The 26245-nt window shown below is 36.2% G+C and overlaps 2 protein-coding genes across 2 annotated transcripts in view; one reads left to right on the top strand and one right to left on the bottom strand.

The window, feature by feature from the left end:
* Positions 1–26245, bottom strand: part of LOC134656629 (microtubule-associated protein futsch) — a 204021-nt gene that overhangs the window by 83946 nt on the left and 93830 nt on the right. The window lies entirely within an intron of this gene.
* LOC134656306 (facilitated trehalose transporter Tret1-2 homolog) lies at positions 1270–5537 on the top strand. The gene is made up of 3 exons (XM_063511815.1): positions 1270–1314; positions 3735–3870; positions 4219–5537. The coding sequence occupies exons 1-3, from the start codon at positions 1276–1278 to the stop codon at positions 5520–5522; spliced, it is 1479 nt and encodes a 492-aa protein (XP_063367885.1). The 5' UTR covers positions 1270–1275; the 3' UTR covers positions 5523–5537.

Below are 26245 nucleotides of genomic sequence, written 5' to 3'. Positions count from 1 at the left end.
GTCTGCAAGGTAACTTTACAATTTCTATTCGAATTTTAAACAGCTACAAATTTGAATTTCGAATTTTAAACAAGCTCACTGACCAGCAATTTCGGAACTAAAGTTTTTCAATAGAAAGGAGGATGGGTCAATTATACATAGTGCTACAGACATTTTGGACTAGTCATTGAGTTTTCACTTCTGTCGGCACTTCCGGAGTGCAACCCGTTGTTTTTTTTTTAATAATATTAACTTTACATATATATTACGATTTACAGTTCTAATATTCAAAGGGCTAATGAATTTCTAAGCTTTTCACAAAAGAAAAAGACAGATTTTCTATTTGAGATGAAAACAACGTACACAAAGACCTTACAAAAGAACAAAACAAAAAGATTTGAGCTTAGTTAAGAAAAATAAACCTCTATAATCACAAGAATATTCAAAGACTTTCTTAGGTATATTAAAAGATCTAAGAAAGCGAGTACCTTTTGAAAAATATTATACCTACTATACAGTGTGGAAAAGATAAGTCGGGCCCTGGAGGGAAACTACCTTAAATCCTTAAGCTGGCTCATTTTACTTAAATGAGACATTCCTTTATTTTTAAAAAGAAACAAAACTGCATTCAAAGATTTTCTAAAACTCGCTTGCCTCGCCCGGGACTCGAACCAACTAAAATTATTAAAACAAACACTCCCTATTTTATTATACTAATCGATAGTATTATTATTCAGGATAAAATTTCTCTAACAAACATTTGGTCTTAAAAATAAAAATGATCGTTAAATCTAACATTAACTTTATCTTTCCACACTGTATATAATCTCAAAAACGTTTCAAAACCATTAACCTGTCAGCTCCCAAGGGCTCAAATTTATATTATAAGTTCTAATTCTATTCAAGTAACACTAACACCAGGGTAATTCTACCAACCTTTCAACAAATTCTAAGAGCATCAGTGTCGTTTTATATGAAACGGAATTAATTCCACTAAAAAGTCTGTAGAAATACTTGAAGTCGCGAGGGAAATCGATTTGACGTCATATTTGTTCAGCCGTTTTAAGCATAGTCGTTGAGTTAGCAAACAGAACCTTTTCACAATAAAATAGCAAAGCAGTTTCATAAAATAGGTATTCTAGTTATACATCAGCATAATGTGATAAGGTTATATAATGATGTACGTTTGATTTAGTTTGATTAATAAGTACTTTGTTGATCAGTTTCACATCGACAACATGATTGGATCTCGTATCGGCAGTAATGTGAAGTGTTTGTGGGCAATTTTGTTTTAATATGACCATGGAACGTTACCAGACGCCTTTTCTAAATCAGGTAAGACGTTGAACTTATCATGATTGAAAATGAAAATTTCGTTTTTGGCCCCAGAAACGTGGTATAAATTAACATCTTAATATCTATATATGTATGTGTACTTAAAACAGCTGTTATGTAGATACCTACCGATATATTACGCATAGCCTAAACGATTGAAGGAGGGACCTTGAAATTGTATGAAAGTTTTCTTCTACGCAGACACGATATTTATGTGGACGAAGAGAAGCTAGTTAAGGTACTCAAAGTGCTATTTTCTTTTGTCGGTACTGTTTTTAAAGTTTTTACGCAGTCTAGACGTGTTTTCCTACCTCAATCTAACAGTACCTACGTGCTCAAAAATACCAAGCTGCCTTTTTGCCAAAGAGAATTAGAAATAGAGGTGGATTGTCAAAGTAAATTATCTCTTCGACTCGATAGTGCAATAACCTTTGTACTACACTCCGGTAGATGGCGTTAATTTCAATATTTAACAAATTAACACATATCAGTAAAATAATAAGGGTCAAAGTCAAATGGCGTTCTAACAGTTTTCATCTTTTATGAAAAGATGGCAGTAAATGTACTGGGGCTACATAATTTACCATGACAGTATCTATTCACTCTATTCTCTTTGCTTTTTGCTAAAATACATTATTTAATCACGTCAGCAAGTAATGTAAATAAGTACCGTAATAAAATCTTCTCTTCCTTATTCAGCAATGAAATAAAATTACACGTTTTTCTTTGAAAAAACAAGGTCAAGTTCCCGGTACTTTATCGAGTTGTTTACCCCAGTGACATCGCGGGGCCACAAACAGTGATATTTATGGCTCACCAACCTACGCCTACAAATCATTTGGAGTAGGTAGCTTCTACGATTTATTGTCTTTCGGTTACATTTGAGGACATTGCTTACTTATTTGAAGATTAAAGGATTACTTTTGACTTGGGGCCCGATTCGGATTTTGAACTAGATATCTAATAGACATCACCAAGATATGACAACGATATTTTTAAGATCTAGCCTGTCAAATTTGACATTTCCGCGATTCTGGAGATACTCTTGAACGATTTCCACAATGTCTAAAATATCTCGTTATGTATTTTTAGATCTCAGAACTATTTTGGAATGATCTTAATACGATAATTTAACGTAAAAGTGACATTGGTTGCCCGAATTGAGCTGCAAAAGATATCTAGTTGAAATCTAAACTACCAGGTATGTAGTACATATCGTATCGTTCTCTTCTCTAGAACGGATCTTGTTTTCCGAATACCGCGGTTGGGTGAAGAAGGACGGAAGGTACTCTATAAGAATTAGAAATTGTAGGATATTAAAGGTCGCTAAAACGATTTATTGTCTTTCGGTTACATTTGAGGACGTTGCTTACTTCTTCGTAGATTAAAGGATTACTTTTGACATGGGGAAGAACGATTTCTTAATCTATAAGAACTAGAAATTGTAGGATATTAAAAAAATATAGGATACCAAAAAACTAGTTTCTATTTTCTTCCCTAGTCCGAATTATGTTTGACTGATTTATCATTATTTTTACACGACTGCCCAAACAAAAAAGTGTATTGTTTTCAGCGTTCATGTTTGTATGTATATATTTATTACAGTATGTTACCAAGATTGCTTTATGTTTTATCCTTCAAGAGAAAGAAACTAAAAAACACTTATGCTTTAATTTATAATGTCACTTTCTATTCATTATTTCTCAAACGAGAAATCTAACGACCTTACAGTCGGAAAGAAACACTTGAAAACACTACATAAATACTTCTCTCTCCATTCATTTGTACCAGTTGCAAGCGCAGAATTAAATGAAAATACTCGAACTTTTAGCTTTGTCATACTGGATTGGAATTCGAAACCCCATTTTAAAAAGTAGCCTTTTATTTTAACTGTACATTTATATGCAAAAACCTTTAAAATAACATAGTGTGAATGAGTTTTAAACAAAGTTTCAGTGAAATGGCGCAGTTGAGTGGGTAAACTGGGTAATGCTGATTGCTTGCTGAAATATAAATTTATTGCTATTAGGTCACTTTCATCGAGTTTAGATCGGATTTATTTTTAACGAATTAAATTCGATTTAGCATATTTAGGTACTTTAACTATTATTGAACTTGTTAACAGTAGGTACCTACATCACACAATTTTACTATTTTTAAGCCCAAACTTGGTTAATTTTTTTTGTAATTTCTTTGTTGTGAACTGAAACATTGTTTTTTACTATGCAGCTGTTGGTTTGGGTCGTATACCACAATTCAAAACACAAGCGTAGCTTTTATTGCAATCTTGGAATCGTTTACTTGTTCTGCTTTCAAATTTTCACCTTTTATTTTTGATATGTACTTAGGTAAATAAGATAATTAACATTGTGTATTTATTACAAATACTTGATCCTATTTTCATAACATTTTGTTACCAGATATTCGTTGCGAGTGGAGTACTCAGCACGATCCTGAGTTGCGGCCTGGGACTGGGGTTTCTAGCTGCCTTCCTTGATCAGACCCTTCTAGAAGATAATGCGAGACATGTCGATGACACATCAATGCGTTTTATTGGTAAATAACTTCCAGTCATGTATGTTCTTTGATATCAACATATTTTTGGAATACTCTGTTCAAACGTTCGTTCAAGATGTTGAGAAAGGATACTGGTTAAAATTGAAAGAGAAAATGTAAGAAAAATACCATACAAATATTCTACCTAAAGTAGATAATCTTGTTACAATAGTAGAACTGTCTTTGAAACTAAGAAATGTTTTATTCAATCCAATCACATTGATAAAAAGCTCACTTACATTTCCTTTTATCCTTGAATTACACTTAGTTGAATAATTAAACTAGTAGTAGTAGTAGTAGTAGTACTAGGTATCTCGGCGTCTAAGTAAAATTAATTTTCCTTTGCAGAAACTGCCGGCGAGGTGGCGTTCGTACCATCAATTCTGATAATACCCTACACAATGCAGAAGAAAGGCCGCCGGATAGCGGCCATTGCGACAGTCCTGCCACTTCTATTTAGCTGGTTAATCAGTTTCGACGCAAAGCATTTCACCGGGCTACTATTGGTTAATATTCTTCATAATATCGCACTTGGTGGAGCGGCGACGATCAGCAGTATCATTATTTCTGAAATGTGCAGCCCGAAGTATCGAGGGACGTTTCTTATGCTTGAAACGGCTATGATATCTTTAGGTGTTCTACTAAGCCATATTTCAGAAATCTATTCTTGCTGGGAATTAATTTCGGCATTAGGACTCTTAACAGCCCTTTACGGATTAATAGTTTCTTACTTATCACCAGAAAGCCCCTATTGGCTTATAAGTAAAGGTCACATGGTGATGTGCGCAGAAAATTTTCACTGGCTAAGAGGACGCGATCAAGAAGCGTGCAAGGAATTAGAAGCATTAATGCTGACTTATAAGATTCAAATTCAATTAGAGGCAATGAAGCCTGTAAGGAAATTAGGCGCTCAAGAAAAGATCCTGGATTATCTACGGTCATTAATAAAAGTGGATTTTCTAAAGCCTCTCTCTATAATGATATTGCTGTTCAGCTTTGTAGGTTTTGGAGGTGAGAACTTCGTTTCAAACAGCTCTTTCAGAAACATATTCAAATTAACAAACGGGAAATACATAGGGACTATTATTTTAGATGTTCTCGCTTTAGTATGTTCATTAACCGCTTGCGTTTTGCTGCAAATTGTTCGAAGGAAAATTTTATTCCTATTTACGGGATCTTGTTCTATTCTATTTTTAGGTTTAACGAGTTTGTTCGTTATAATGCAGTCGCTTCATTTGTTTTCTAAGGACTATTTGTGGTTGTTCTTGACTGTAGTTACAGGTTTTGCTATCTTTATGTCCTTAGGTACTACAGCTTTACCATTTTCACTTCTTGGTGAGATATTCCCTATGTCTTATAAAGGAGTGGGTAGTTCATTAACATGTGCGTATTTATGGGCGTTTGGAAATACGATTTTGAAATTCATTCCGACATTGACAACTTTGCTAGGGATGCATTGGATTTTATTGTTGGCGATTATTCTAATGATTTCTATATTATTTTTTATTAATAAAGTATTGCCAGAGACAGGAATGAAGTCTTTAGTAGAAATAGAACAACTAATGAAGAGCGAAGATGATTATGAAGCAGTGACAGTAATAGATGAAGAAGATAATCAACAATTTGATAGACTTCAACTATTTTTGGTATAATATTCATATCATCGTTCCGTTGCGTTGTGAATAGTCCTTCATAAATTCATTATAAAAAAATCGGTATATATTATTTAAATTCCATCATGACATTATTATAAAAGTTTACATGGTATATCATTTACAGCATTAAAATCTTAAGTAGGCAATGAAAAGGACTATTAAAATGTAATTATATTTGAAACCCTTCGTACATTGTGAATTGTAATAATAAAACCTTTGGAACTCTGGACATTTATTTTCGTAAATACCGAAAGCTCTTGAAAAAAGCCAAAATCATCCTCTTTTATGTAAGATAATACCTAATTATATACGTTTGCTCTTTGTTCCCCGTCCCGTGTTCCATACAAATAAATTAGCAACTCACTATCCTGCCCTTTGTTGAACAAAGCCGCTAAAGCCAGGTGTCTTATACAGGGTGGGCCATTACGACCCGAAAAACTACTTACATACACATTCCTGATTTTCGAATAAAAATTACGTATCAAAAGAGATTCAATTATGTGTTTTTGTTTTAGTGACTGTCTAGAACAAAATAATTCAATTTAGTTCTGCAGCTTGTTTTATGCTACAGAACTAGGGTTTGCTCGACGGATCCGAAATGTATGGGAAGATCCGCGGATCCGGATCCAGATCCGGACAATTTCATACATTCTGGATCCGGATTGCAAACCCTATACAGAACTGATAACTAGCAAGTAAATAACGTTCAATTGATAACAATGAGTTTGCCCGATTATATTATGTGGACTCGTTAATTTGGGAAAATGTTGAATATTTTGGTAAACTTAGCGTTTACGCCTTTACATATATTATATTTCATAACTTTTTTAACTTAAAATAGGTAGCGAAATCTATTGTATCACGAATATTTTGTTTCTGAGTAATACTTGTTTTCTATGTATCGAAGTATACATCGTGTTTTTTTCTATATAAGTATGCTCGTCGTCACCTAGTACCTACCCAAAATACAAGCTTTGCGTAGTTCGGGCTAGGTCAATCTAAGACCTAAGGAGGGTCCTTAAATATTTATTCAAGTTTTTCAGGTTGTTTCTCGCACTCTGTATACCCAAAGCGAGGCAATTTGGAGCATTCGGACCCATCTCATGCTAATCTTAGGCCGTCAAACCGTGCCATACATTATGAGAGCCGACAGCATGCACTAGAACCAAAACTCACTAAGTCCCAATAGTTTCCTATATACTTAGACCGTTTGGAATTTACGGAGACATTTGTCGGCCTAAGAACTACTAGAGCCAAAAGGCCTTAAGTCACAATAGTTTCAAATACACATAGGTCGCTAGGTACATGGTAAATATATTCGTCGTGGGCAGAAGATTAATTTGGGACATTTTTGTACGTTACAGTAACAGGGTTTGTCAGTTTCTTGACGGTGGAGATAGATGGCGTTGGTAATTTGCGCTTTTATGATAGCAAGATGATAGTATAATGTCTTGTGCACTATAATGATGATTGATGATTCTACTAGTATAAATTAATGTTAAATACGCAATCGTTAATACATCTCGTAGTAATGCTGCAGTTGCGATCCAAATTTAACCTTTATTTTGAACTATAGGTAGGTATATAGGTAAGGTACATATGTAGGTAAATGTTTCCTTAGGTCAAAGGATAAACATTCTGGGACCGGTTATTGGCTGTCGAACGCAGCTCTCAGCCATTTTGTGTTAGCCGTAATTTAATTAAGTAGTTAATCCTCTAACCGCGGTATTCGGAAAACAATATCCGTTCTAGAGAAGAGAACGATACGATATGTACTAGATACCTGGTAGTTTAAATTTCAACTAGATATATTTTGCAGCTCAATTCGGGCAACCAATGTCACTTTTACTTTAAATTATCGTATTAAGATCGTTTCAAAATCGTTTTGAGATCTAAAAATAAATAACGAGACGTTTTAGACATTGCATTATGGAAATCGTTCCAGAATCGCGGAAATGTCAAATTTGACAGGCTAGATCTTAAAAATATCATTGCCGTATCTTGGTGAGGTCTAATAGATATCTAGTTCAAAATCCGAATCGGGCCCTACGGCACTGCGGAATATTTACGTAGATCTTTTAAAATATGAATGTAAATTAATAGGTGGTTTACTGCAATGTTCTGCCGCCAGAGTGCAGCACTAGCACCCATCGTACACCAGTAACTTATACATCTGTGCCTTTGACTATTTTTGTCAAGTTTTCACAGGCAATGAAATATTATGACATGAATTACATCAAGGCGGTTTGTTTACAAAGGGTCTACCGGGAAAATCTAAACTCAGCTATCTGCCTCTTTATCGCTCGAATATGCAAGAGCGATAGAGGTCAGATAACAAAATTTCGACTCTCTCGTTTGCGGTACACCCTCAAATTGTGAGTAACTGTGGTAGTGGCGCCCCCTACGCAGAGTTTCGCGTAATATTCCCTATTTCATACGGTGTATGTCATCCCATGGCCTTTGAAAAATGTCTTAAGCATTGGCTGTGGCCAATTCGCGGGAAACATAAGAATATCTCCACCTCTAATTTCCTGGAATGCTTTTTTCATCCCAAAGGGCAACTTATTCCTAACCCTAGTCCAGCTTTAAGACAATGAGAATGTAACTGCACTAACGAAAATGGCACATACATCGTTTTGTAGTGGGGGGGATAGAGTGAATGAGGGTAACGACCTTAGGTCGACGGACCGACGAGATTGACCTAATAGAATGAAGATAGTATTGTCTGTGAAAACAGCTTAGTGAAATTAAACCATTTTATTTGAATTTATGCTTCGGAAGAGAGAAATTTGAATATCCGGATAATGTGAAATTATTTTGGAATGTCTTGAATTCAACATTTTGATATTTAAATTAAACCGATCTTCCAAATTCAAAACAAAACAGGCTACGATTGAGAACTGCAACATTTAGACTATTCTTGTAAGGGGATTTTTACACTTAATTATTCAAATATGTGCTAATAAGTTATCTACACACGAATAGACAACCAAAACAAATATTTTTTATTGAGCAAGGGTTTAATTTTATTCCTTTTGAAATCGAGAGGAAGCTTAGGCTTTAAAAAATAGATACCTCGTACGTACAAATTTTTAAATAAAGACGGCAAAAAACAGTTTTTAAAAAGAAACAGTCTCAAAACTATCCAATTTACCAAATAGGTATTAACTAAATAATCCATTAGAAACCCTCTTAATATAATCCAATTTATAATAATAGAAAAAAAAAACATTAATTTCCATTTATAATCTGACTACAAAAACCCTTCGACCCATAAATTTGAAATTATTTATAATACAAAACTGATTAACCCTTTAATGAAAACTTGTATAATGCAGAAGCAATTAATTTCAAAATGGCGTCTTTAACGGGCGGAGACCACAGGGAATGGCGCGATTGGATTGGCTTAAATTAGATTAAGATAGGAAACGGGTCGTTAATTTTTTGATGGATTAAATCATATGACAAACTTGACTGGAAGATAGGGGCGAACCAAGCTTACTCTGCACACACTTTGAAATAACAAGTAATAATGTCACAATGTACCGTTCGGATTCAGATAGAACGAGCATTACTGCTGCGGTGCAACAGACTATAAGATTAATTTACTTGCTACAAATTCAGGTGTGAAATGAATAATTTATGATTAAAAACTGAATTGAATTTTAGGGATAAGTCCATACGCTTATACTACTCCGCTTATAAAAAGGCTATGTTTGCATGCCACCTTTAACAAATACTTTGAAACAAAACTGTACCGAATAAGTATCCCTAAAAACTAAATTCCAACAAGTCATCGTAGAAAGTTACTAGTTTGACATAATCCCAGTTACGTTGACTATAATTACTATAATTCGATAATCGCGTGATATATGCTCATGACTTTACTGAAACAATACCAAGCCACGCTACAAATGTAGGAAGTCACCTGTAACAATGCCTTGCACAAGTAGTGAAGTGTGCAAAAAGTTGTGACACGGCCTTATGGTTCTACAAATAAGATTTTTATATTGCTTTGTAGTAAGTACAAGAAACAGTTTTGAATGATTCACGGATAGTTTCACTAGACTTATATAGACCGGGATATGAACCGAACCGTGATTACCTTTAGTATTGTTTTCGAGCTCCCGATATTTCGATGCAGTTACATGCATCTTGTTCAAGGTAATCTCGGTTCATATCCCGGTCAATATAAATCTAGTGAAGTACAGGAAAGTGTTTACTGCCGGATTCGAACTTCAAGATATTCACAAGAGACGACACGTACTAGATCCATTCTAGATACGTTATAGTTTAGATACCTATCAACTAGATCTCTTTTGCAGCACAATTCGGGCAACCAATGTCACTTTTACGTTAGATAGAGTTAGATATCTATTAGATGTGATTTGGATCTCTGTCATATCCTGTGGAAATCGTTTAAGAGTATCTCCAGAATCGCGCAAATGTCAAACTTGACAGGTTATGAGGTTAGATCTTAAACATATCGTTATCGTATCTTGGCGATGTCTAAAAGATATCTAATAGATGTCTATTTCAAAATCCGAATCGGGCCCATAGTCATAAGCAATGTCATAAGACACAACCACGACACGACACTAGCTCTGATGACATTTTGTTCTTCATGGCATGTGTTAGTAACTAGGAAGTTAGCAACATCGCGACAAAAACGCAAAGTCATTAGGCAACCCAGTTCCAAGCTTCGCTCCGAGCTAGGTACAGGTAAACTGGGTTAATTGCCGCCGGAAACGGCACGGATCACCGAATTATACTCCTAGCTGTAGCCATTCCAGCTGCATAGGTATCTACTATATCTAGATAAAACGTTCCAAAGAACAGGAGTATTTTTAACAGTTTTTAATGATTCACAGTTAAATGTCGGCCAGTGAAACCTGTGTCGAAACGTCGGTATATAAAGGTAATAAAATAAATTTCGCGATAGACCCGTCTATAAAATAAATGTGAGTTAATATGAATACTATTACTACCCCTGAACAAGATGCAAGCATAACTGCGTCGGAAAACAATAGAACAACACTATGATGACATTGATGACGATCATTTACGCGACACAAGCGCTGGTGGCCTAGCGGTAATAAGAGCATGCGACTTGCAATCCGGAGGTCGCGGGTTCAAACCCCGGCTCGTACCAATGAGTTTTCTGAACTTATGTACAAAATATAATTTGATATTTACCAGTCGCTTTTCGGTAAAGGAAAACATCGTGAGGAAACCGGATTAATCAAGTAATCAAAATAAGGCCTAGTTTACCCTCTGGATTGGAAGGTCAGATGGCAGTCGCTTTCATCGAAACTAGTGCCTACGCCAATTCCTGGGATTAGTTACCAAGCGGACCCCAGGCTCCCATGAGCCGTGGCAAAATGCCGGTACAAACGCGAGGAAGGTTATGATGATTTCCGCGACACACAATTACAAAATACCTCTCTCCTTCTGCGATACCTTCATACATTTTATTCACCAATCTCAATAATTAATGAACGAACAGCAGCTGGAACCAAGTGTTACCTGAAACAACAAAAATATCCTTTTAATTATACAATTTTAGAAATACACGGCTTTTACTGTTTTAATTTGGCGCCGAGGAAAGGAATAAGAATTAAAATGAAACAATGCTATTAGAAAGTTAATTAGAAGCCAAAAAAGAAACCTGATTGCAAAATGCGACGAAAATTGGAAACAGATTCAACAACTTTCAGACGATCTTTAGGGTTCCGTACCTCAAAAGGAAAAAACGGAATCCTTATAGGATCACTCGTGCGTCTGTCTCTCTGTCCGTCCGACCATCCCCCCCCCCCCCCGCTTTATCTCCGAAACTATTGGGTCTAAAATTTTGAAATAAATACACAAAATACAGTGAAACCTGGTTAAGTGGGACCTGGATAAGTGAGAAACCTCTATAGCTGGGACTCATGGTGCGGTCCCGACACTTTAGCACTGAATTACCTCTGTTAGTGAGATAAAACGAACCTCTATAACTGGGATTTGTTGTTGAGATTTTATAGTCACATTTACCTCTATAATTGAGACAGAGAGTGTAATTTACCTCTTTTAGTGAGACTATATTTATAAGATTACATTTTCCTAATTGTTTTTTTAGAATTTTATAGGAATTGACCTCTGTATCTGAGATAACGTCAGTCTATGACCACTCTAACTTGGACTTTATTGATCAATTTCCGTATTCTTACTAACTCTTAGTCTATCCACAAATTCCGCATTTGCTTAATTGTGTCTAAACGACTTCAAGTTTCATTTAGTTACTTTATGTAGTTAAAACTATCGAAACGAAAGCTGAAATCTTAATAAGTAGGTAACACGAATAAACAAATTTTCATTTAATAGATTTCTAAGACGCAATGAAGTCCATATCAAATTAAATTAAAATTAAAAATCTATCCTTTGGAGAATCATTCAAAATAAATTCAAAGAATTATTTAAACACCCTATTTATTTTTAAAGATAATTACAAAATACCTTATTAACCACCTATATAACTGAAATATATCCTCTATTCTCACCTCTATTAATGGGTCCCTCTGTAAATGAGACAGAAATTTATTTGTACCTGGCTAACTGAGAGCCTGGGTAAGTGTAATACCTCTTTAAGTGAGACAAATCTGCTCGTCCCTTGAAGTCTCACTTATCTTAGATGACACGAAAACCTATTAGAAATGTGTAATCAAGCGTGAATCGGACTTTGGAACGCAAGTCTGACTCGCACTTGCCCAGTTTTTAAGATCAAGGAACGATATTCCGATATTACAATCTGATAATGGCATTGATATTGATAAGTTTTGGATCAATTTCGTAATATGCGGAAAAACTTGGTGGACACACTCGTACACAGCGAAATTCAACATTTAAATGTGATTTACCCAAAATGAAATTCGCATTAATCTTCTATCACTATCACTATACCTTATAAAACAAAGTACCCCGCCGTCTGTCTATTTGTATGTATGTTTGCGATAAACTCAAAAACTACTGAACGGATTTTTAATGCGGTTTTCACCTATCAAAGTGATCCTTGAGATAGGTTTAGGTGTATAATTTGCTAAGGTTTTGTGTAACCCGTGCGAAGCCGGGCGGGTCGTTAGTTCATAAATATAAATAAATATTTTTGGTTTATAGGTTTAATTTTTATTAAATCTTTTAAATCAATTTGCCGCTGATCATTCTGTATCTAATCAAGATGAAATTATTAATGTTCTAATTCCACTACAGCAATATTAAAGACCTCAGTTTTATTTTTCAAAACATTTGAAAATGGAATGCAGGTTGTCAACGACGTTTAAGGACCGGTGTTGCCAGTACCGTTTCCCGCTGGAAATTGCATTCAAACTTTTTAATACGCTTGCCGTCGGCATATTTTTCCTCTTTGAATTAAAATTACCGTTTTCTATTAAAGGCTTGCGCTTGCTATGAATTTATGAGATTGACGTAATCAAAAGAGCTTGCGCCTTTGTTAAAATTATTTGATACTCGGAACTTAACCATATATTATTTCTCTCAAAAATGGACGACAAAGTCGACGTTTCCGGTTAAAAAAAAATTAAAAAAGCGGCCAAGTGCGAGTCGGACTCGCCCATGAAGGGTTCCGTATTTAGGCGATTTATGACGTATAAAAAAAAAACTACTTACTAGATCTCGTTCAAACCAATTTTCGGTGGAAGTTTACATGGTAGTGTACATCATATATTTTTTTTAGTTTTATCATTCTCTTATTTTAGAAGTTACAGGGGGGGGACACACATTTTATCACTTTGGAAGTGTCTCTCGCGCAAACTATTCAGTTTAGAAAAAAATGATATTAGAAACCTCAATATCATTTTTGAAGACCTATCCATAGATACCCCACACGTATGGGTTTGATGAAAAAAATTTTTTTTAGTTTCAGTTCGAAGTATGGGGAACCCCAAAAATTTATTGTTTTTTTTCTATTTTTGTGTGAAAATCTTAATGCGGTTCACAGAATACATCTACTTACCAAGTTTCAACAGTATAGTTCTTATAGTTTCGGAGAAAAGTGGCTGTGACATACGGACGGACAGACGGACAGACGGACAGACGGACAGACAGACAGACATGACGAATCTATAAGGGTTCCGTTTTTTGCCATTTGGCTACGGAACCCTAATAGGTCGCGAAGTGCATAGTTTATGGTCATTCGAAAAATTAAAAAGTTAAAAACATTGCTTCGGATTCAATTAAACGGACTCCCTTTAAAACGAATCCTCAGCCTGCAAGTAGCTACTTCCGAGCCTCGACAATAATGTACTATTAATTCATTATGCTTAAGTTAAACAGATTCTAGATCAAGCAATCTACAGCAAGCTCCCATACAGTGTCACTGCCAGCAAGGAATTATAAATTTAGGACAGACTCTAATAAAGCTGCTTTTCCACCGATAATATGCTATTGTTTTGGCATGTTTGGCATTCCGAGATATCCTTGGGAATGCCGAGGTATGCTTGAGAATGCCGAGGTATGCTGGGAATGCCTATTAGGTATGCTTGGGAATGCGCAGGCATACCAAGGTGTTACACATGCTAGACATGCTAAGTGTGCCTGAGAACGTTTGAGGACGCCTCGGAACGCCTGTATACTCCTCGGAAACATGCCGAAGAATCCTTTGCCATGGCTCGTGCCATGCCAATAGTGGGCACGGGATCCTAGTCAAAGTATGATAATCCCAGATATCTCAAACATTGTCGACTCATCAACGATTCACATTTCGAGTGACAACCCGCTATTCCGAACGTGACGGCAGTAATGAGGTCGCCATTAGGCAGACCCATAAATAATAGATGTGCCGTCAAAGCGGACTATTCTGGGGTTTGATTCTGAAAATGGTGAAAAATTAAATAATTTTAAAAATATGACTTCGTTTGACATATTTATTTCAAGTTTAATTTTCTCTGCACATCGTTGAAGCGATTTATCCGATTATTTCGTGGCAAGTATATGAACTCACAATAAACACATCAATGTGTAATCAGTCCCCAATTTGGAGGCCAGTCAAACTTACCCCGCAGCGACACTGACCCGTAATGACCTTACAACATCCTTTTAATGATTAAATCAAGCTGACAGAGACCAGATTTTTTTCAAAGTATCAGAATCGCTATCCACGGTCGTCAAGAATTTTCATGATTCATCAACAGCCGGCCTAGCCAAGATGACAATCGCTATCGCTTCGCCATCGAATCGCTTTGTGTCTCTCTATCGCTCTTCCATATTAGTGCGACAGTGATAGTTCCGTTTCGATGGCTACGTAGCGTAAGCGATTGGCGATGGCGTGTTGGCCACGCAGCCTGTTTTGTTAATGGAGGAATCTCGTTTAGTATCGACTATAAAAGCGGCAGTTCGGAGGTTATGTCACTGTTAGTTGTTATGTGGGGCAGTTAATGTTGAGTAACGACATTTTAAGAGCTAAGTATATTGATCAATAAGTATATTGAGCTTATAAATTTAAAAGTGGAAAAATTACTGTCTTGAAATACATTATAATGGTTTTTACGTTTCTGGATTCGTCAATTTATGCGTCCAAAGTTAAAAACGGCCGTTTGTTTTGAGTTCATAGATCGACGAATCCAGCAACATAAAACTAGTTTTTATTTTAAGGTTTTTTATTATTTGTTTTATTACTTTTAAAATATTAAATAAATGAATAATAAATCGCAAAAAAATACAGTAAGTACCTAGCGGCTCCCTTTTTTTTAATATCTATCGTTAAATTTAAATAATCACAATTATTTAGCAGTGGCGCTAGTGGCGTTTTAAAGAAGCGTTAAATTATTGACGATGTTTAGATTTCGTTAAACACTCCTTTATTTTCTCAACAAACTTCCCTTTTAACAAAGAAACCTTTAAAATTGGAACAAGTTTATCTTCATCACTTAACAGAAGCGTAACGAAGCGTCGCCAGTTGGGTCGTTCCCGGAATTTTCCCAAATTACTGGGAATTCCCGGGAAGAACAATAAAGAACGGCCGAACTCGGATAATAAAAAAGTTTAACAGACCGGGAACGACTCAAGGGCAAAGTGAAAATAAATGTGCTTGAAACACGCAAGTTGATATCTAATGGAACTTTTTTGGAGGTTTCATAGTCAAAAGCAAAGAGAATTTGAAATAGCGGCGGATTGTTAAAGTAAATTATGCAGCCACAGTAAATGTACTGCCATCTTTCGACAGAAGATTACAACTGTTAGAACGCCATTTGACTTTGATCCTTTATTCTTTTACTGATATGTGAAAATTAACGTCATCTATACTTCGTTTTTTTTCGCATTGGAAACAATCTTGATGTGTCTTTTAATTGAAAAACACATTTTAAAACTAAGTTACGGTAAATATGTAACAATTATGAATCTAATACGATCTTTTATAGTCTTCTGCTTTCATAAGTAATAGTTATTGATTTTTAAAAAGTGTTTTTCAACTAAAAGACATGTGAAAATCGCTTACCTTCTTTCAAGTTCTTTCTAATGCTAAAAAAACGAATTGTACTCGACAGTAGGCCAAAGGTATGGCGCCATCGCTCGAAAAGATTGCACCATAGCTTTGGCCTAGTCTCGAGTAGATGGCGTAAATTTTTGACCTTTAACAAATTAACACATATCAATGAAAGAATATGGATCAAAGTCAAATGGCGTTCTAACAGTTTCAATTCGAAATTCGAAAGATGGCAGTAAATGTACTATACTACATAATTTACCATGACAGTAACTCTCTATATACTATATTCTCTTTGGTCAAAACTTACAAAAGGTTTCATTTAATTTCAGGAAAAATAGGTACTATATATAAACCACAAAAAGTTGTTGTGACAGCATAAAAATCGCGTTTGCCGGCTAAGAGCCAGAATGGCTGCAAAAACTCTGCAAAACTTCAAGAAAACTTAAGCTTCTAAAGAACTTGAAACCTAACTGATGCGCTATTTCCTCCGCTAAGCCCAACAAAGACTGCAGATGCAAAGTTTTCAATAAAACTTATCGCCCACTCGCGAAGGCAAGCCAATGAATAATGTTTAATATCGGAATAACAAGTGGGTATTGGAATTGACTATTTATTTTGGTAACTGATACCGAAGCTAACTTTCCTTGTTAGGCGAGCAGAGGTTGAATTTCAAAAGGCTGTTACGTTATTTTAGACAGTATAAGAACCTAATGGATCCTTAAAATTGTCAATAGGTTAAGGAGGAATATATAGGTAATTATTATAGTTGAATTTCTTTCAGAAACTCACACATTTTATAGGTACATGTTATTAGCAGAGCTTTATCTGTTTTTTTTTTACAAATTGTCTAGACGGGTCTATTAAAACTTGTACATTTCACTTTCTTAATTTAAAATTTTTATATTAATTCTACTCAAAATCTCAAGGTCTATGAATTCTACTAGCCATTAACGGACTTTTGGTAGCTCTAGCTACCAGCTGTCACACTTATTTTAATAATAATAGAGGTCACTGAATAATATTAATCAGGTGAGTCACTAGGGGAAAAAAAGTTTCCTGAGTTTTTTTTTAATTCGATTGTTTTGGAGCAGATTTTTAACGGCGCGTTCCTGTGACTCTTAACTCGACTGACGACCCTGAACTTCCAGATGTGAAAATGTTAGTAATCCTAAACAAAGCCTAAAGCACTAAAACCCAGATTAAGCCAGGGGTCGGAAACATTCTGGCGAGCATGAAAATGCGGCAGTTATGTCTTTATTCGCAATCGGAAAATTTAAATATAATAGGAAGGGAAATGTTGGCGACGCCTGAGTTTTATTTTAATGGCGGACATTATGAAGGTTTGTTGAAATTGTACTGGAAGCGGTTTTGGTGTCGAGTTTAATGTTTGTTAGGTTTGTTCGGTAAAAGAAATATATATATGTTATGTCTTTAAAAAGATGTGTCCCGCCGAGTTTGTTGCCGGTCCCATATTGGGATACCCTCCTCCAATTGAGGGGAGATTTAAATCTTCTCGGGGCAGAGGTGTAGGATTGGAGCCGGTGTAGATTTATTTGACGTTCATAAGCGCATTGTACTTAATTATGTCTACTTGAATAAACTACATTTTATCTTATCTTATCTTATTGTCCTTGGAAAATAAGATTAAATCTGAAATATTGTGATAAATTGATCATTTTCAATCTAAACAGATATTAAGTAAATAGCTGTTGTGGACGAGACTATTAAAGCCAATATTGAAACAATGACATCCAACGATGGAAATATAATAACGGTAGCGTGCCAGCTGTTTTCCGAGGTACAAGTCATGAGACGAAGCGGGAGCGTATCCAGGAATATAAAATATCGAGCTGTAACTTGGCCCCGTAGACAACATGCCAATCGCTAACGCTTCGTAGCAAACGAAACGCCATCTGTCACACTAATATGGAAGAGTGATAGAGAGACACAAAGCGATTCGATAAGCGATAGCGATTTTCACCTTAGCTAGGCCGGCAGTGCGTGTAGCGTTCGTGGGTATTCTGAGATACTATTTGTATCCTATCGCTCCTATGATAGGATCGAAAGAACTATAAATAAAAATAAATCGAGCAATATTGTATATTTTTCTAGTTAACAATTATATTTTACATGACAAGAAATAAAAGCTCTCCTCTCCCCGATTTTTTAGGGGATGAAAAACAAGACAAAGATAATCATGTTGACCCAAGGGTTCCCACACTGGGTCCAGCAATGTGTGCGATAAGAAAGATGCTTGTTCACTTTATCCCTTTTTGAATACCATGAGTGCGATATTATTGCACGCTTCAGGCCGTGCCTTGAGCCCTAAGGGCGCGCCCACACGATCAATACTAGACGCACACGTCATCGTGTGTGCACAGCCTTAACGCTAACTGGTTCTATTTCTAGATGCTCCAAGAACAATATTTGTCTGTTTTTAATCAATTATTGTTGTTATATCAGTTCAGCTTAATGGCGAAGTGATTCTGACTGCCTTCGCTTACTTAGGGGGTATTACTGCAATGTTCTGCCGCCATAGTGCAGCACTAGCACCCATCGTAAACCATATTGGGTTTTATCCAGTGGTAGTGGGTTCAAGTCCCACCCAAGACAGTGAATGTTTCCACTTTTAATTTGTTTCTCTCACTGTATAAAATTGTCCTAAGTGATCAATCTGTGTAGGTATAGTAGAAAAATGAAAAAGTTTAACACTGATTTAAACTTTCACGATTTTTACACATTATTAAATTGTACAACGGGTCTCGGTGATAAGACTCACCGAGACCACGGGGACAACGCCGTCCTCGAAACGTCGGAGGTAAATCTTAAAATTTAGATACGCGATTAAGTCCCGTTGTACAATTTAATAATGTGAAAAAGCTTATTCAAACTCCTACAAAAATGTTACTACAATATATTATCTAATGTACCTATATCTTTATATTAGCAACATGACATCCGCATTACGTATTAGGATACGTAAGGGCATACGCTTTGGGGCATTCCACGAGAATGTCGCTTACGTAACGACATTATTCTAATACTTCTGAAAATGCTGAGTAACCTATATTGGGTCTGTTAATATTTCACGACTTGGCTAAGAAATTGGCAGTATAATCTAGAACTTTAGGGATTTGATTAAGGTAGCTGCCATACAAGGCGAAAGCGTTACGTAAGCGAAATTCTCGTGGAATGCCCCTTTATATACACGGGGATTTATATACATATAAAGGGTAATGGCGGTAATTCATCATCGAGCGTCTATCATGTTACGCAAATATTTCACAGAATATTTGGGTGTTTGGTAAAATGTTTCTTTTCCAGTTAGTGGAAAAAACAGAGATACCTACGCAACTGTTGGAGTGTATTGGCATATTTAACATATTTAGAAGTATTGCGTTTAAGATCATAATTATTAACTTATTTTTTGGCTCAAAAATGGTATTTCTACTTACTGGAACATTTATTACATGTTTTATTTTGCCTGCTTCAATAAATACATAGTATAAAACAAAGTCGCTTCCCGCTGTCTTTCCCTATGTATGCTTAGATCTTTAAAACTACGCAACGGATTTTGATGCGGTTTTTTTAAATAGATAGAGTGGTTCAAGAGGAAGGTTTATGTATAATTTGTAAACCCGTGCGAAGCCGGGGCGGGTCGCTAGTAAAACATAAAAATAAAAGTGACACTGGCCAAAGAGATTTGAACATTTCAGTATTTGTGGCTGACTTATAACCCCGTAGTCCCGTAACCCTGACCTTACACCTATGAAAATATAACATAAACCGTTCAATATTAAAGCTGAATTTAATAACCAATTAAACTTTATACCGCGACAGATAAGAAAACTTTGCTCTCACAGAAAGTTGTAAAGTCTTATAAGATTTAGCATTCGGTAACTTTGCATGGCACCGCGTGTAGAGGAAGTTTATTCCAATATTTCGCACCTCTAGAGGCTAATTCTGTAATGATAATTTGATAAGGTTTGGATCTTGTTTTGATTTATAAGCAGGCGAACCAAAAAGTGCGCGCGAGATGCCTTGTGAGACGAATCCTCCTGATTGTATTTCATGAAGCGACAGCGGCGAAATGATCTAAAACACAATAAATATGCCTTTTAAGAAGAATTAAAATGACTTATAAAAAAAAACCTTTCTTTCTGTTAAAAATACATGTTAATAATTTACAGTGGTTAGAATTTCTTTGTAGGTATTTCATACCTACGGAGTTCACAAATAATTTTAAAACATAAAAAATTGGTTTAATGGTGGTCCCACACTATCAGTTATAACATATTTATAACGGGATATATGTAGGTATTTTACTTAAAATATAACATCATGTGCCAGAGCCAACACGATAGTATTTATAGTGTTTTATTATGTTGTCCCTGTCACACCATATAACGTTATAAAACACTGCATCCAGCTTGCATCCCTTTTTTCAAACAAACAAAATTGCATTATTCTCTCTAGTTTTTACAAAGTGTATTTTTCAATGCCTTACTGTAGCTCTACGTAATGTATTGGTACTAAAAACCTAGCCCAGATTTCACATCACAGCCGGCATTCGATAAACGAAATTGATTATTTCAGCACTCCCAACATAAAGCCCTAAGTACATGTTCTCGTTCATGTTTCAGATGGTTCGCAGCTGCGCTCGAACTTTTCCAATTTCGTGTAATCCGTGCCTTATTTACAGTTGGGTTGAATGCTCTGATGGCGTGTGAATCTCAAATTTAGAGTGAGATCTGTTTGTCTGTCCATCGTGTTTTTAATACAGTTTTTATACAGATGTCGTATTTCTGTATAAACCTATAGTTTACAATAAAAAGCGGCCAATTGCGAGTCGGACTCGCCCGTGAAGGGTTCCGTATTTAGGCGATTTATGACGTATAAAAAAAAACTACTTACTAGATCTCGTTCAAACCAATTTTCGGTGGAAGTTTACATGGTAATGTACATCATATATTTTTTTTAGTTTTATCATTCTCTTATTTTAGAAGTTACAGGGGGGGGGGGGCACACATTTTACCACTTTGGATGTGTCTCTCGCGCAAACTATTCAGTTTAGAAAAAAATGATATTAGAAACCTCAATATCATTTTTGCAGACCTATCCATACCTACCCCACACGTATGGGTTTGATGAAAAAAAAATTTTTGAGTTTCAGTTCGAAGTATGGGGAACCCCAAAAATTTATTGTTTTTTTTCTATTTTTGTGTGAAAATCTTAATGCGGTTCACAGAATACATCTACTTACCAAGTTTCAACAGTATAGTTCTTATAGTTTCGGAGAAAAGTGGCTGTGACATACGGACGGACAGACAGACGGACAGACGGACAGACGGACAGACAGACAGACATGACGAATCTATAAGGGTTCCGTTTTTGCCATTTGGCTACGGAACCCTAAAAACGAGTATAACTGACCGAGTGAAGTAAAGGTCTCTGTTTTAGCTTGGGTCAAAATGCTGCATCTCAAACAATTCTCGTCAATATTTATTACTGAGCAATTTGATTAAACACATGCGAATCGAATGCATGATTGAATGATTGATGCACTCACTCATTTTTACTTATTGGTCCATGTAAGAAGCGCGGCAAATGTTGTCAAAATGAGATTCATAACGGTCGAACACCACTGTTGTTTATTTATTCGTGTCATACTGAAATCAACGAAGCGGTAATACCAAGTGCGATTGCAACTGAAATACAACGAAGAGCTGAGCAAACCTCGACGCTATCCAAGTACTTGACACCGGCACCCATTTACTGTTCACGAGATTTGGCTTAGGTGTACACCACAGTTTGATAACAGTACGTCAGGTCAGATGCTATGTAAACAAAAACACTACTAAGTGTCATTATATGAAACTATGAAACTTGCTAAAACTATGTAAACAAACCGCCATATAGAAATTGTCTCACTGTGTCTGTCTTTATTGTGTTGTCATGAATTTACTAGTGACTTTCTTTTGTTTACATAGTTAGCAAGTTCTATAGAATGACACTTTATGTAAATTATAAACTGAAATGTATGTCATATCCGAAAGAAAAAGTGAAAAAAAAACTGGAGTTCCCAGGCAGAATTCGAACCAGCATCCTCGGCATTCGTGGCAGATGTCTAAATAAAAATAATATTGAAGGCCAAGGTCTTAGAATTCACAAAAGACAAGATCAACCTTATTAATTTAGGCAAATGCGAAAAACGCAATAATATAAATGACACACTATAATATAATGACAAACACATAACAAATATTCACTGCATTGTAATGCCACTGACGTACAGTTAGCATCAAAAGTAACGGATCAGACTATGCTTCAAATGTATCTACGTTTCTCTGATATCTTAATAAAAATATATAAGTGCCTGTATGTAGCACAAAAAGACATGACATATACTTTAGAACGAAAACTGTAAAGATATATCTCTATTCGAAAAAAAAACACGACAGGTACCAGGAGCCCGTTTCTCAAAAGCTTGTAACTCGTAATACAAGTGGAAGTCCCTTTCTTCAAAACTGTCAAAAAGTGACATCCGCTTGTATTACAAGTTACAAGCTTTTGAGAAACGGGCCCTAGATACGAGTATATTTGAAGCGTTGTTTTATCCGCTATATGCTGTTGATAATACTGTTCCACCAAGTTGACTGTGTACCGCTTAATTTGAAGCTTCGCAACCCGCGGGGCGCTTCGGTTAACAATAAACAGTACGGTTACCATCAGTTTGTCACTGACATAAACGCCGTCGAGAACGTAATTTACTTTCCCGTTTGCACGAATATGCGAGTGCGAGCGAGATGGATAGAAAGTAAATTACGTTCTCGACGGCGTTTATGTCAGTGACAAACTGATGGTAACCGTACAGGGCTATTGTGTTGACGATATTGCTGCTCGGTGCTTGAATAACGTTTAGATTATAAAAGAACGACGTAAATCTCTTTATCTTATCTTATATCTTTAAACGAGACATTCTTGTATAATATTTATTTATATATATATTTCGGGGACCTCTGAAACGCGGCCCTAACGATTTCTAGCTTTAGCTAGGTCTTAATATCTTTGGGAATACCCGCATTTTTGAGTTTTTATATGTTTTCCGAGCAAAGCTCGGTCTCCTAGATATTTATTATTAATGTTTACTTCATGAATGTGACTCTTCTTTCGAAATTGCTAATTAGGTATCGATATTTTACTATATTAATTAGCTGCATACATCTGCGAAGAAATTCAAAGGTGTATGTGAAGTCCCCAATCCGCATTGGGCTAGCGTGGGGACTATAGCCCAAGCCCTCTCGCGCATGAGAGGAGGCCTGTGCCCAGCAGTGGGACGCATATAGGCTCACATTATTATTATTTATTTCAGGAAATACAGAAGTAATACAGTAAAAGCAGTACAGTGATCCCCATACTAGGCACAGCCTGTATTGTGGGAATCTTAGAGAAATACCGAATAATGATTTTGCCGCTAAAAACTGGGCTAGTTTATTATTCACCGCCTTAACTTACTCGTAGATTTATTACAGCTAGGTATCCTAGACATTCTAGTTTCACAGCGCAAGATAAAACGTGTATAAAACCTCCACTTTATTTCCCATTTAGTTTCGAGAAAGCTAAAACCTGAAGCCTTAGTGCAAGTGGGCGGATAAAGTTCCACTTTAAAGAGTTGCGGTGCCATCTGGGTAACCGGGTCACGTCAGAGACGTTTGATGAGAAATGCCAGCTTTTTGCGACATCTATATACTTTAGACGTGCGATGGACTTATTTTTCAGGTTTGACTTTAATGGAGTTTTAAGTTTTTAAATACCTGGGGCACTGGGTTACTTCATCCCTCACAGACAACAAGGAAACACATCGAAAGGGAACGCAGGGCGCTGGCGGTGAGGAGTAACATGTTGATCCGTAGATTTGCTAGGTGTAACAAAAACGTTAAAATAACCCTATTTAGGGCATACTGTCAGTCATTTTACACCTGCAGTCTATGGATCAACTATACTCAAAAAACCTACAGCGCCCTGCGCGTCCAATATAACAACGCTTTCAGGATGCTGTTGGGGCTCCCGAGGCATTGCAGTGCGTCAGGCATGTTCGCGGAGGCGCGCACGGATGGCTTCCACGCGATAATGCGCAAACGTGTTGCGTCCCTGCTGAGACGTATCGCCGGTAGCCCCAACAGTCTCCTGGAAACAGTGGCAGGACGGGACGATGGTCCCTTCCAGTACTACTGGAACCAGATGCACATGGTGTCCACCTAGTTTATAAGTCTAGTTGTAAATGTATATAGAGTTTAAGTTTTATTTAATTGTACATATATGGAATAATTTAATTCTGAAATAAATGATATATTATTATATTATTATTATTTAACAAAGTGCCGCTCACGAACGCTATTTTTTAGATTTTTCAGTGTTAATGTACCGTCCGGATTTAGACTACACCAGCATTACAAACCGATTTTGCTGTCCGAATGTTTGACATTTACAGAAGTAATGCTGTCGCCAGTAATGTCGTGCTGCAATACTGCTGCAGTAATGCAGCCGACTGTAGTGCTGCCGGAAACGTCACAAAGGTAATTCTATCAATTTAACATTTGCAGCAGTGCTGTCGCAAATGTCAAAATCCAGGCACCGACATCTTACCGACTAGTTACTAATATATTAAGCGTCGCCAATTAAGCCTAACAAGTCCCAAAATTAGTAAAAGTTCACAAACATTCGAGTGCTCACTCTGAATTCGTCGATTAGATGAGAAACTCAAACATCCCAATCCCGTAGTTTCCAATTGGAATTATTCATCTGACAGGTTTGAAAAGTTGGCAACTTTTAATGAGCACGCGAAAATAGAACCTTCCCTCGTGAACCTGAAATGATTTTAGAGTAATTATACCCAAAACTGCTATTACTAAAGCTTACCTAGCGCTCGCCTCAGTATAACAGGCATACTCGAACACATAGTGCTGGAATGTCCCCTCACCAAATTGTACATACTTAGGCCATGTGAATGATTTTAACACGCGGCTGCTCATCTGCGGCGGTAGCACGGTCGCATTTTTATCGCATAAGTTCGAAAGTGACATGCGTAGTGACAGGTGATAAAAATGGAACCATGCTGATTGCTGAGCCCGCTGAGCTGGGCAATATTTCAAATTTTAAGAATCCGCCGCAAACATCGCCGAATTTCACCTTCCCATGCAGACGTAGTTTCATTCTCATTTTAAAACTACGTGTTGGATTGTAATGAAACTTTGCAGATACAATGACATGGAGGTATATCTATGTCTGTAATTATATACATACTTATATATACTTCAGCTAATAAAACAAATGAAATAGAGGTAAACATCAACCTTTGCCATCAGCCACCTTGAATTACAAAAATACTGCTACCGTACCTTTACGTAATAATTTATGGCTAATCGAGCCATTTTTTACGGTGTTTCTAGGTCGACCGAAAGAATAGCGAATAATGTTAACCCATTTTTATTTTTGCAGAGTCATACCGGTGGAATAGCTGAATGTCATTAATTATTCAGGTAGATGACGGTAGTGACACTCTCCTTTATTCTTTCCTACAGCCAGAATAAAACAATTTTAGAGAGGTAGGGCACAAATTTATTTTATTTTATTTATTAGAGATAAATCACAATTACATAATATTTAAATCCAAAAGCATCGTTAAACCAGAGTGGTTTGTCTCGATACTCCATTCCGCAGTACTTAAATAATTAAATATACAATAGGCCAATAATGCCTGCCTTCTGAGTGTAAATAGCTACAAACTTCTTACACACATATATATATATATATGTCAATTTTTTATATCGGCGAAATCGACCTTTTCTCGGAAAACATATAAAAACTCAAATATGCGCGGTTTCCCAGAGATAAGACCTAGCTAGATCGATTTTTCGCCGCCGAAAACCCCCATATAGCAAATTTAACCGAACACGAAATAAAACGAAATTAATACGATTTTTTGCAATTACACGTACCTACTTATTTATACCTCACGTGCCCTAATATAATATTTCAACGCCTCCGAATGGGCCCACATGAATGAAATATCGGTCATCGGAACGGAATACGAATAGTGATGTGCTGAAACATTCACCTGTTAATGGTAATACATATTACTTACAGATAATCGCGTTTTTAAATATTATCGACCACTGAATCTATCTATATTACTTCGTCAATCTTAACAATATCCCAAGGAATAAGGTTATTTAATATT

Source organism: Cydia amplana, chromosome 18 (genome assembly GCF_948474715.1).
Source record: "Cydia amplana chromosome 18, ilCydAmpl1.1, whole genome shotgun sequence".
NCBI lineage: Eukaryota > Metazoa > Arthropoda > Insecta > Lepidoptera > Tortricidae > Cydia > Cydia amplana.
The sequence above is the reverse complement of the archived record's forward strand: the minus strand, read 5'-3'. Positions and strand labels throughout refer to the sequence as shown.

Bases quoted from the DNA above. Each gene is read 5' to 3' on its own strand.
- LOC134656306 (XM_063511815.1), top strand. From the start codon at position 1,276: ATGACCATGGAACGTTACCAGACGCCTTTTCTAAATCAG. The intron at 1,315-3,734 runs GTAAGACGTTGA...TTTTGTTACCAG, and splicing joins AGACGCCTTTTCTAAATCAG to ATATTCGTTGCGAGTGGAGT. The intron at 3,871-4,218 runs GTAAATAACTTC...TTTCCTTTGCAG, and splicing joins CACATCAATGCGTTTTATTG to AAACTGCCGGCGAGGTGGCG.